The sequence below is a fragment of the Sinocyclocheilus anshuiensis genome, unplaced genomic scaffold (assembly GCF_001515605.1).
Source record: "Sinocyclocheilus anshuiensis isolate Anshui unplaced genomic scaffold, SAMN03320099.WGS_v1.1 scaffold337, whole genome shotgun sequence".
Classification (NCBI taxonomy): Eukaryota; Metazoa; Chordata; class Actinopteri; order Cypriniformes; family Cyprinidae; genus Sinocyclocheilus; species Sinocyclocheilus anshuiensis.
Window position 1 is genome coordinate 1,447,141 of NW_015537968.1, and position 13,130 is coordinate 1,460,270.

Sequence of the window (13,130 nt, forward strand, 5' to 3'; positions counted from 1 at the left end):
ACCAATTGTGGTGGTTCAGAGTAGTTTTCTATCAGGTTACTCTGGTACTGATACAATTTCAACTCTTTAAGTTATTATCGCTGTTAAAGAGTATTTTTCTTTCTGATATTTTTGAGGATAAAAAGTGTTCATGGAAAACTTGAAGATTCCATTGTGAAATGAAGTGTTGCAATGGTATCTTCTTTCTGTGTGGACTTTAAACAGAGAATATGCCTACTGATGCCATCGGCTTTACAGCCACAGTCATAACCCGCAAGTTCGCTTTCACACAGTTTAATTATTTCACAAGTATATAGACAAAAATATATTCAAAATTGCAGAGCGTTTGGTTATATATGGAAAAAAGAAAAACAATAGTAGTGCATAGCTAGTGTCTGTGATGTAGCTGAAAGCCTGTGAGAATGTCATAATTTTGGTCCTGTCATTTTCTACGTGAATATTCAAAAACTTGAAATCAGTTATGTCAGAAGAGCTCGTTAAATCAGTTTTATTATGCACAATATATATTATAATTGTGTAGATGGACTGTAGGTGTTAATGTAGGTGCAATAAGAGGGTCTAGAATCAATCGATCAAGCTAACAAACATAGTTTGGATGATTACATTAATATACTAAATAACTGAATTACACACCAAAATGGAGAGCCTTAAAGATAATTAATTTTCTAAAGAAATTGCTTAAAAATATATTCATTTGTGTAAGTAAATAATATATGCTCAGTTCAAGAATACTTGATTAAAGTGTTAAGCATGTATGTCACTTGTCCATTCAAGCGTGTAAGGATTTTGAGTGGTCACAGGGTCTTTTCATTGTGCCTCTGTGTTGATGTCACATCACCCACTTGTGAAGACTATGGAGAAGTGCCAATTGTTCTTTTGTTTTATTATTATTTTTGCTGATCTGTAATGTGTAGGTGGTGCTGTATAAAAAGCAATTTATATCAGTGTAATTCATTGCACATCCATTTTGCATGAGCTTAATCCCCCACATTCCTTAGAGACTATGATATCAAATCTATAACCTTCTCACTTACACAACAATCACTGCCTTTTGGTTCTTCTGTCCTAGTCAGGCTGCAGCGACGAGGCCCGTTATCATCCATTATTCAACTGACTGCGTAAACTTTCATCATTGTATGTATCATCAAAGGTGCAGAGCATCTTTGGTTGTAGTAATACTACTCCTGAGCTGTGCCTTAGTATCCAGCACTGCCTAATGTGTGCTAAACACAAACACTATGTGTATTTATATGGAAGCTGCAACTCTGATTGTGCTGCAGTATTAGGCTTTCCTATCCACACACACTATCATACAGGTGATACCAAAATCCATGCAGAATGAATTCTGTCACATATTTGATTGTCCTCACAATTATATAAATATCAGTAAGTATGACTTTTATAGATTATATTAAGATATGTACAGTATAAAAGGATAAAAACCACAAAGCTCAAATTACTACTTACACATAACTGGGGGTGAACGGTTTGTACCAGAGTCTTCTTGTTTACTATATGTTTTGTATTTGTTTGAACAGTGTATATTAAACGACAAATAAATCTATATGCTGAACCAGGGAGGGAAGACTTGTTTATTTAGGCTGACATGAAAAGACTGCTACACTGCCACCTACTGTAAGTCAGGAGAATGACTATGATTGAATGATGATGGTCACCTTGTTCCAATAGATCACAGCTGTCACAACTATTTAAGAATTTAAATGTTTTTCAACTTATTTGGGGTATTTAGTCACCCCATGGGTTGCATATTAAAATGTTTCTTAATCGCTTTGGCTCATTTTGAAATAATCTTGTTCTCTAAACTATAAGTTCAATTGTTTTATGGGACTTCACAAATATATTGCATGTCTGCAAAATGTAGTAACTCACTCAAAACATGACTTATGCTTCAAAACCTAGTTATTTTGTCGGTAAATTGGCCAACGTCACCAAAACGAAAAGTTTTGTCATTGTGTGAGCTATACTGGTCAAAATGTTTAGATGTTTTTTGGCAGACAACCCTGGAAACCTTTGTTATATACAAAGGATCTTTTTGTTCTACTTTTTTGATGACATTGACAGTCAGTTTTGCCTAGCTCAGGGTTAGGCAAGTTCGGTCCTAGAGAGCCACAGTCCTGCAGAGTTCAGCTCCAACCCTAATCAAACACACCTGAACAAGCTAATCAATGTCTTCAGGATTACTAAGGCTATAGGCAGGTGAGGTTTTTTTTCAGGGTTGGAGCTGCACTCTGCAGTACTGCGGCTCTCTAGGACCGAACTTGCCTACCCCTGAACTAGCTGAATGCTGCTGTGTATCACACTGAGCTTTTTAGATATAGTTTTTAACAGTGGATAAAAATGTCAATACTGAAGTACACTGAAAAATAATACGCACATGTGTATGCATGCAGTACATTTCTTTTATCAGTGTGGTGCATGTAAACAAAAAAAACACACACACACATATATATATATATATATATGGAATATTTTTGAATTGAGCCAAAGCAATTGAGGAAATCCTGAAAACCATTTGAATGATGACAGAATAAACAATATTACATGCTTAAATGGTTGCATCAATTTTTATTGACAAACCGATACATCAGTTTTACCTTGATTTTTAACACGTCTTGTAAACTTAACAAAAAGAGCATAATCATTTGGGGGGGTCATTAACAGGAAAAAAGCTGATGAATATTCCAACAAAGAATGCACTGGCTACCACTCATCAGTCCAGATGGTTCAAATGGTTTCTGACAACATGTGTGAATATATTGAATCTCTAAGGTGGCCAAGGCAGGACTGGCGGTTACATAGATGTGAGGAGGCTGCTGGGATGCTGGTGGACCCGCCCACCTCTTAGTGCAAGAACCAGATGTAGCACAGAGCCACCCTGGATCTTGTAATCAGCTGCCGTTTTCTCATCATTCCTGAGGTGGAGAAGATGGAGGTTTAGAATAAAAATACAGAAATGTACAAGAGCATGATAAATGTGCACGTTTAATGCATTACATCTGTTTTCCACTGTAGATGAGTCTCTGTTGCTGGGGTGGGATTCCCTCTTTTTCCTCCACTCTCTCTTTTATTCTCTCCACCTGAATAGGGTGGATGCATCAATACACATCAATTCAAATGCTCTTTGCTGTTAACTGTGTAAAATATAAACAACTGCGGGATCATCTTTTAATATTTGCTGTAAATCCTTAACCAATTTTTATTGTACCTTGTCTGTAGGCTCGATGTCGATCTCGATTTCTTTGCCAGTGAGTGTCTTTAAAAACAACGAGGACGATTAATTCATTTAGATTAGGGCTGCACGATTAATCGCATGCGATATTTAATGCGCATCTTGTCAGAAAGCCGGTTCTGTAATCAGCGGTAAATCTCCATGATTTCCCTCCGAATGGGTCTTTTATCATTTACATGCGACAGTTAGTTATAATATTATCTATGTACGTCATATTGTAATAAAATGCTGTTTGTCTGATTCGCAGTGCCTTACTATATTTAATAGCTCAGACTAGAACCATACTTTATAAGAACTGTGCTGAATGAAATAGCTGTTCTTCGTTAATTTCTTACCTTGACTTTAATTAGCATTGTAGCTTCTTCTGTTCTAGAAATACATGCAGGGAAATTGAATGCGAATACAATAAAGTGATGGTAGAAGTTCAGGCACCTCTAATCAAATTATTTCCACAATTCCCTCACTGAATTTCCTGCGTTACTAAAAAATAATTCCTACCATTCTAGTGTCTGTAGGAACCGTTCCGAGGGGCTGTGTGGAAAAATAAGAGGCATTTGATGACAGACGACGATTTAGAATTTCGTAAAATGAACGAATTGTTTTATATTTTATAATTTAAATACACATAACTTACTAAACTACCTCTAAGTAACAAAATATTTCAGTTGAATTCAAACTGACAGGGAAAAATAAAATGTGCGCCATTTATTGCCACAGTACGCTGCGAAGCAGTCGTTGTCTGTAGTTTTTCGCCGAACGTTCGAACTTGAATTTACGCGCAAGCCGTCAGTTTAAAGACTACAGGACACGCGCTGACAGCCGTAAACATCCGCCCTCCTAAAATGACCGCCTCCAACCCGGAAAGCGGTGTCATTCTCTCGCATACAGCATTTCAAGGAGGTTCTCGTCTCCAATTATAGGTAGGACAAATTTTATTTTGTAGCGTCTATATATAAGGACACACGTATAATTGTTTGTAATGGACAGTAAAAACATTTAGTGTCAAGATGACAGAAAATCAGCAATTATGCTCTTGTGGCCTAGATTATCTTACAGCTAAGACGTGCAAAACACCGAACCAGAGACATTTAAGGGTCATTTTATTTTTTATGGTGTATTGCTTTACTGTCTGAAATTAAATAGCTATTTGGTATCACAAAATGTTTAATCACAGATTTAGAGTTTTGTTTAATTATTATGAAAAAGGATATTTCCTGTCCCACACTGTATCACCCTCTCCCCCTTCCTCATCCTCTGCAGCTCAGCTCTCATAACTGAAGGAGTGGGAATGTTTTTCTTTCCCTTGTCTTGTGTTTTTGCAGACAGTGAGATACGGTTAGAGCAGTCTCAAGGCCATCCTCTTCAGCAGCCATGCCACGCATTGAAAATGATATCAAGCTCGACTTCAAGGACGTGCTGCTTCGACCCAAAAGAAGCACTCTCAAATCTCGCAGTGAGGTTAGTCACTCTTAATATGTTTTTATTTGCATTATAGATGACATATAGGCCTTTCACAGACGGGGCTTAGACTAAGCTAGGATTAGGCCATAGTTCAATTAGGAAATTTAAGTAATTTTTATAAACGCGCCTTAGAGAAAACATTACTGGTGTGCATCTTGAGACAAAACAAAGGCACTGATATATTTTAAGATCAGTCAGTGCAAGTTTCTTTCAGTTGAAACAGCTCAGACTTACATTTTAGTCTGGGACTAGGCTTATGGCTTGTCTATTAAACCGGGGGATAGAGTATTAGTTTGGTCTGGCCTCAGTTTAATTAAAGTTCCACTGCAATCACTTTCATTACTTTTCACACTCTCTTCTGTTTCTCATCTGTTTCAGGTGGATCTCATGCGCAGTTTTACGTTCAGAAACTCAAAGGGCAGTTACCGTGGGATTCCCATCATAGCTGCCAACATGGACACCGTGGGGACTTTTGAAATGGCCTTAGTCTTACATCAGGTATGAATGAACTCTTTTCTAATTTCCGTACAGCTGAACACATCAGTCTCAACAGAAACCTGAACAAACACCTCCATGATATCAAAAAATGTTTAGACAGGAAGAAAAAGAGTACATTATCAGAAACTCTATATTTTATGTCAGCATAACCTGATGAAGAGTCGAGTGGTCAAAAAAAGCACAGTTTTCTATAATTTCTTTAATTAAAAAGGCATGAAAAACAGATGTTTAAAATGCATTATTTTTGGTATTGATGTCCAGAATTTAGTTCTAACTTGGTACTTTGGCCTATGACTTCTCAGGGTCTACAGATGATAAGTGTGCACTGTTGCATGTTTAGTTAGACTTATAATCTGATGTTTAGTTAAAGTAATGTGTTTGTTACATTGATAAGATATAAAGAACGCCGGTCACTTTAAGAGTTTGGAATGAGCAATGATGTCGACACTAGAATGTTTTCACGCAGTTCAGTGATGAGTTGACCAGAACAATAAAAAGTAAAATAAGTTAATCTTTTCAGACAGAACATGCACAGAATTCACTTTTTTTTGTGCCCTTTTTGTCCTCTTAACAGATGGCAGGTTATAATAATTATTGTAATTTTTTTTTGTAGTGTAGTCTCTTTACAGCCATCCATAAGCATTATTATGTGGATGACTGGAAGGCGTTTGCAGCCAAGCACCCAGAATGCTTACAGGTGAGCAACATCTTTGCTAGAATTTTAAATCTAGTCAGCAGATCTCTAGATTATTGATATTTAAATGATGACATGCTTTCTTTGTTTCTCCAGAGTGTAGCAGTCAGCACGGGGACGAGTGATGGGGACTTTGAGAAACTGGGGGCCATTGTGGCTGCTGTACCTCAGATTCAGTACATATGTGTGGATGTGGCCAATGGTTACTCTGAACACTTTGTCAACTTTGTCAAAGACGTGAGGCAGAAGTTCCCTACGCACACTATCATGGTCAGTTACCTGTCAACAACAACAGATAAACATTTTATTGACATTATCTCGTTAACAGTCATCTTAATATTTTGAAATATATTTGTGTTTTGTAGGCTGGCAATGTGGTCACAGGAGAGATGGTTGAAGAGCTGATTCTTGCTGGTGCTGACATCATCAAAGTGGGCATTGGACCAGGTGATGTCATCAGTCGTCTATTGGCACAGTTTCAGATGGTGTTCAGATTCATATTACACCAGTTTAACACATATGTTCATGTGTGTAGGTTCTGTGTGCACCACTCGTAAGAAGACTGGTGTGGGTTATCCTCAGCTGAGTGCAGTCATTGAGTGTGCTGATGCTGCACACGGCCTGGGTGGACACATCATATCTGTGAGACTCTCGGGTTTCAGAGCAAAGTTCTTACATTAATCCGATAAAGCCATACATTACATTAACCATGCGAATTTCTACAGCTTCTAAATGATCAACATGAAAAACCTGTTACACATAGTCTACTACATGCCTTCTGTCCTCTGATTGAAGGCCTTTTATTATAATTCTAAAACGGCCACCCTCAGGTCGTGTTATGAAGTAAACATAAGTGTAAGGATAATATTGTTAATAATATTTTAAGATGAACATTTGTTGGACTGAAACACCTTAGGTTTACTTGATTATCCACACATCATGTTTTAGAAAAATCGTGTTAAAATGTAAGTGTCAATTATGATAAAACAGGCTTTTTAGGAATGTTTATATTATTTATCTCTTAATCATCATTGTATTGCTTTGCTTTATATTTTGCCCCCCAAAATTAAAACCGCAGAGCTTTGATCATAAGGCTGAACATTTAAATACCATTTACTAAGATATATTATTGCAAGATATAGAGTGACAACTGATATTTATGTGCATATGTAAGAGGTCTCTTATAACGTTATAAAAATCTTGTGAAAAATCTCTTGATTTAACTATCAGAATTTCATCTTCCTTTTAGTCCATATGAAATAAAAGCCCCACAATATGTAATATCCTCCTCCAAATTGCATATTTTTGCTCAGTTTGGGCCTAAAATAAACTTGGTGTTTTTCCTCCTTGAGTATAAGCTCCATATTCTCACTATATTATATTACATGGGCTATAAAAGCCTGATGTATCAAATATGGACAAGAAACATGAAAAAAAAAATATATATAATATATATATATATTTTTCTATTTTTTGGATTACACCGGACACGAGCGGCGCAACGCGACTAGACAACAGAACCCATTATAATCGGCGATTCTGTCTACACTGGATTTTACACAAGCACATACAAGCACTTCTGACCTGAAAGAGAAATTGATTTGCAACAGCGCTCGCGTCCGATCTAGATACGGTGTTAGGATCACAAGGAAGGCAATTTATAGACTATTTTTCACAACTTACACTACACAGTGTCTTGTAATCTTGTAATGTCATCTGTATGGTTCTGTTGATGGAGTAATCCTGTGTTCGCGTCTCTCTAGTATTTCCTCTCCTACTGCTACATGTATGCACGTATCAGTGGGTGGGGCTAAACAGGCAGTGATGTAGAAGCAGGCGTTGATCTTGCAGAGGCACTATTACGTCATAAAGTGGCACATTCCAAAACAAGTCGTTTTCTGAGCTTGGTTTCAATAAAAGCTGTTTTAAGACTAACGAGAAAGTTCTGAGTTTTGAAACTTGATGTTTTCATAGTACAATGACCTCTTATGTCAAAAGATCAAGGGAAATTTGATTTCTCAGTTCATGACCCCTTTAAACAAATGGTTTTTCTGACATTATGTCAGGCTTTATAGTGATAACAATGAAAAGTAACAGACCCACCCTGCTGCTTGCATGCTTTGTAGACACAGAATCTTTGATCATGTATTTGTGGGACTCATCTGTTTTTCATCTTGCTGTAGGATGGGGGATGCACCTGCCCAGGCGACGTCTCCAAAGCATTTGGTGAGTTTTGGTAGCACTGCATTATAGTAATGGCATAAAACAAGAAAGCAAGTCATCTTAGTAGCCACAAATGTTGGATTCGGATATTTCTACATGTGCAGGCCACATTTTCTTGGAATTGCTCTGTTTCTTCTTCTTCTTCTTCTCCAAAGTGAATCGCATTTGCTCGAAAACTCACAAAACTGCACACGCGTCAGAACTGGTGAAAATTTACATCTGATATAGGTTTCAGAATTGGGCGTGGCAAAATGGCTTGATAGCGCCACCTATACAATTTAAACGAAGTGCCCCTCCCATTATGTTTCACATTCATGTATGAAATTCGGTAATGCCCCAATACCTACAAAAAAGTCTCTTGGAGCAAAGTCCTAAATGCAACAGGAAGTCAGCCATTTTGATTTTCCTCTACCATTTTTGTGCAGGTGTTGCCACTTTCAGGCCTTGTACTTTAACGAACTCCTCCTACAGTTTAATCGAATCATCTTCAAATTTGGTCAGTGTAATCATAAGGCCTGTGCGATGATAAATTGTGAAGATCTTGAGTTTTTGTTAAAGGGCATATCCGTGGCGGCCTGACAAATTTGGATGTTTCGCCATGGAAAATGATGTTGTTGTAACACAACCATACAATGTCCAATCCAAACTTCACACGTTTGATAAGAGTCTTGGCCTGAACACATCTAAAGGCCAATATTCAGTTATAGTCATAGCGCCACCAGCTGGCAGCAGGAAGTTTGGCACATATAAATGACTTTGACATATTCCTCCTATATATTCCTATATTCCTCCACTTTAAATGCGTATTGCCCACCGTTCACTGTTTTCCTAAGGCCACCAGGTGGAGGGCTCCGGGTGCAAGGGCCCTTTCAACGCTGCTTGCAGCTTTAATTTAGATGTTGGTCACAACCAGTGTCACATCAGTCTTGTGTTTGATTGGCTAAACTGTGTGGCAGGGGCGGGAGCTGACTTTGTGATGCTGGGAGGAATGCTTGCTGGTCATTCTGAGAGTGGGGGCGAAATCATAGAGAAAAACGGCAAAAAGTACAAACTGTTCTATGGCATGAGCTCAGACACGGCCATGAAGAAGCATGCAGGAGGCGTAGCAGAGTACAGGTAAGCTCATGAGAGACAATATCATGCAGAAGCTTGTGGATTATTTTATCTAGTGGTTTGTAAATTACATTACACAAATGTTATTTGATAAATAAGCAATCAAGTCATCTTTATTTATATAACACAATATAAAAAAATAGAGATTGTTTCAAAGCAGCTTGACAGAAATAAACAGACAATAAAAGAATCAAAGCTACAAACTTCTCCAAATATTATATAAAATTCAAATTCTGCTGTAAAGCAGCTTTAAAAGGACAATAGCATCATTATTCAACTCAAGTCAGTTCCGTCTTGATTCAGTTAATTTTAATAACAGAAATAATAGTTAATAACTGTTATAAAATCCATCAGTTATGAACTGAATTTGATTCAGCTATAAAGCAGCTCTACAGAAGGCAGTAGTGTCATCATCCAGCTCAATTCAGTTGTTTTGTTCTTGTTCTCATCCAAAAGTGTCAGAAGTCAGGCCTAAATATTAAATCTAATGGCTAGGGATGTAACAATTCACTCAACTCGATACGATTCATGATTATTTCACGTTACGATTTACTCAAAAAAATGTTCTTTACAAAATGAGATTTAAGACATTATAAATAAAAAGATGTACTTTTATTATTGCTTGGACAAAATGCTGCACATTTCTTTGTGATATTAAAAAATAACAAAACTAAATTGAAATTTTAAAACAAATCCCAAATGAAATAAATGAATAATGCAAATAAAAGAAATCTCTTCATATAAACAAAATAAGGCTTTGCCTGTGCTCTTTCCATTTAAACTTAGAGGCAACCACTGTATTTTAATCACAATCACAAAGCAGTTTTTAATCTAAATTAGATTATATAATTTCGAAATGTGAAGCAAAAACAGAATGGTCTGACTTTAGTTTTGTGAAACTATACTTCAAAGAACATCTGAATGAAACAGAAATAGCAGATGGGCTGAATGAGACGCAAATTCACTCTCTGCCAGCAGGTGGCGCTTATGGAACAGCAGCAATACAGCGTTTCCTTTCGATTCAGTCACTTTGACATTGCATTTGCTAATGCTTATGGTGAAACCCCTTCCTCCAAATACTACTGAAGCCTTATTGAATTACACCAGTACACTGGCCAGTGGCGTTCAAGCACGCAAAATATGAGGGGCTTCCCTCTCTATATAAGGCAGTGCTTGGATGTCATCCATTCAGAATCTTTTCCTTCAGCCAACCTTCTGCAAGAAGCAAGAAGCCTATCTTCAAAGACTACTCACTACACGCTGCAGTGGATAACGCCTTCTCTTCCCCTGCTGTGTTCCGGTGAGCTTTGGACAAGGATGACCTCTCGCGATTGCCTCTCCTGCGTAGAGCCAATAGAAACTTCTGATGACCATGAGTCGTGTGTCTTCTGCCTGGGTCACGCCCACTCAGAGGTGGCGCTTGGGGAGTCGGTCTGCCCCCACTGTGCAGATATGAGCCTCCGGACTCTCAGGCTCCGTGTGGCCATCATCCAAGTTGATGAACTTACGTTTTGGGAGATCATTTTTAGTCCATCTCCTATCCTGAAAAGTCTGTCTTGTCGAGATGTACTAAAAATGACCTTCCAAAATTTACTGCCAAATTCCTGAAGATAAATTCAGGTCCTTCAAGAGTCATTCTCAACCTGCCTGTCTATAAAAGCCTTTAAAAATCAGTCTTCATATTTCACAACACTTCAGCATGTTATTCTTATTAAGCAGGGGTCATTTTTTAGGATTCTTTACCTAACCTAAGTCCCTGAGAATCTGACACCTTGTACTTCTGGAGACTCCAGGTAGATTTCAGTTCTGAAAAATGGTGGAACTGGAGACTAAAGGGTTCCTGATGGTTACACACCTAATTCTTCACCTTAATTCCTAGTTCTTTTGCTGTTAATGTGTCTTTTCTTCTCCACCAGTTTTTTTCTGACCCTGCTGACCCAGTGAGCATTTCGCTCTCCAGTGGTCATGCCTTTTCTAGTATTGCGTTAGTATTGCATCTTTCTCATGGCCATTTAATAATTTTTGATTTTTCAGTTATGTTAAATCTTTTTTGGCTCATTTTATCTGTAAAAGAAAGCCTGCTTAATAATTATGCACACCTGAATGTAAGGCGTTGTTCACTTCCATCCTTCATAGACAATTATATATCATTTATAAATGATTAAAGACTAAATGAATAGTAGTTATTTAGATTGATGTGGTTTGGAATTGGTAAATTTGCCTGGGAAAAAATATGACCGGAATAATAATTATGCACTTTAAAAGTTTGTTCAACCCATAATTAAAATCAATTTCTTCATTTAAGCATTCTTTTGTTTTGAAACTTGAACAGATTCTCACATGAAATAATTTAGCGTAAACTAGTCCACTCCACTTCTGCTGTATGTAGTCTAACAGCCACTAACCAGGATTGACATGTCTGTTCTCTTCCCATCAAACCTCTAGCCAACCTTTCATCCAGCAGCATGATTTAACCCAAAAACCTTCAAGGATGATTGGTATCAAACCACAATTCAACCACTTTCATTAGTAACAGGGATTTCAGATGTGTGATTCGCCGCAAGCGTCAGGTATTGTTATGAAACATTAAAATGCTTTAAAGGAAATTGAAGGGATGTGCAGACAAGATGAAACAGCAATATGTGGGTTTAAAAGGACGAGATATACCAAAACCCATAACAAACACTCGCTGGTGAAACCTGCTCCCTCAGGACATCTTTAAATTTACGATCAGCCTGTTGTCAGAAAAATAAGTCATCATGTTTGGGGCCTGGAGACAAAAATAAATGATCCGAGACTATAAATTATTCGGAGGAAGGGGTTTCCCAATAAGCATTAGCAAAATGCAATATCTCGTTCCCTCATCTCAGGGAACCAAGGTTATGTGAGTAACCAGAGACGTTTACTTGGTTGCCGCTGCAAACACAGCAGTGTTGTGTTTATGAACGCTGCTTTAATATGCATTATACAGAACCAAGATAAAAAGAAAATGCCATCTAAACTTTTCTAAAGACAGTCAGTTCCCCTCAGAGATACATGTTCTTTTGCTGTTAATGTGTCTTTTCTTCTCCACCAGTTTTTTTCTGACCCTGCTGACCCAGTGAGCATTTCGCTCTCCAGTGGTCATGCCTTTTCTAGTATTGCGTTAGTATTGCATCTTTCTCATGGCCATTTAATAATTTTTGATTTTTCAGTTATGTTAAATCTTTTTTGGCTCATTTTATCTGTAAAAGAAAGCCTGCTTAATAATTATGCACACCTGAATGTAAGGCGTTGTTCACTTCCATCCTTCATAGACAATTATATATCATTTATAAATGATTAAAGACTAAATGAATAGTAGTTATTTAGATTGATGTGGTCTGAAATTGGTCAAATGTGCTTGGGAAAAAAAATATGACCAGAATATCAACTTGCATAATTATTATGCATGCACTGTAGAGACTTTAAGACCTGAAGTGGGCCAGAAAAGGTAAAGAGTTTTGAGAAAATATGATGCGTGTCAGATCCGCGTCAGGTTCAGCAGTGTAATAACCCAGCTGCTGTGATGTCTGTTAATCAAAGTACAAAAGAAAAACTAGGAAATCAATAACTTTTGTAGCTTTAAGGATTAATCTTTTTTTAAATTAGAATTTAGTGTTTGATAGTCATAAAAAAATATGCCATTAAACAGCTGTTCTTTCTACATTAATTTGAAGATTGAATGTGAAATTATTGCAATATAAAAGTATATTTGAAAACTTTAATGTTTGGTGGGATTGATCACAGAAAAAATGTGCGATTAATTGCACTTACTGCCGTGTCACCTAGCTCAGGATCTTACTATGCCAAGTTGCTTCAAGATTCTGAATGGATGACATCCAAGCGCTGCCTTATATAGAGAGGGAAGCC

At 37.3% G+C, this 13,130-nt stretch overlaps 2 protein-coding genes across 2 annotated transcripts in view; one reads left to right on the top strand and one right to left on the bottom strand.

Annotated features, from left to right (window-relative positions):
• Nucleotides 1-2,559: 2,559 nt before the first annotated feature.
• On the bottom strand, nt 2,560-3,763 carry LOC107668817 (NEDD8-like). The gene is made up of 4 exons (XM_016460817.1): nt 3,586-3,763; nt 3,227-3,274; nt 3,016-3,098; nt 2,560-2,933 (listed from the first exon to the last, which is right to left on the bottom strand). Exons 1-4 carry the CDS (start codon nt 3,601-3,603, stop codon nt 2,813-2,815), a joined length of 270 nt encoding a protein of 89 aa, XP_016316303.1. The 5' UTR covers nt 3,604-3,763; the 3' UTR covers nt 2,560-2,812.
• A 138-nt stretch (nt 3,764-3,901) lies between these two features.
• Nucleotides 3,902-13,130, top strand: part of gmpr2 (guanosine monophosphate reductase 2) — a 15,625-nt gene continuing 6,396 nt past the window's right edge. The window contains exons 1-9 of the mRNA XM_016460805.1: nt 3,902-4,170; nt 4,573-4,708; nt 5,090-5,209; nt 5,823-5,906; nt 6,000-6,173; nt 6,269-6,350; nt 6,439-6,545; nt 8,087-8,129; nt 9,083-9,242. Of these exons, the coding sequence (XP_016316291.1) occupies nt 4,622-4,708; nt 5,090-5,209; nt 5,823-5,906; nt 6,000-6,173; nt 6,269-6,350; nt 6,439-6,545; nt 8,087-8,129; nt 9,083-9,242 (857 nt within the window). The 5' untranslated portion in view covers nt 3,902-4,170; nt 4,573-4,621. The remainder of the gene's footprint in view (nt 4,171-4,572; nt 4,709-5,089; nt 5,210-5,822; nt 5,907-5,999; nt 6,174-6,268; nt 6,351-6,438; nt 6,546-8,086; nt 8,130-9,082; nt 9,243-13,130) is intronic.

Coding starts and splice junctions, on each gene's coding strand:
- LOC107668817 (XM_016460817.1), bottom strand. Junction 3,099..3,226: donor ACATCGAGCCTACAGACAAG/GTACAATAAAAA, acceptor CACCCTATTCAG/GTGGAGAGAATAAAAGAGAG. Junction 2,934..3,015: donor ATCTACAGTGGAAAACAGAT/GTAATGCATTAA, acceptor TCTCCACCTCAG/GAATGATGAGAAAACGGCAG.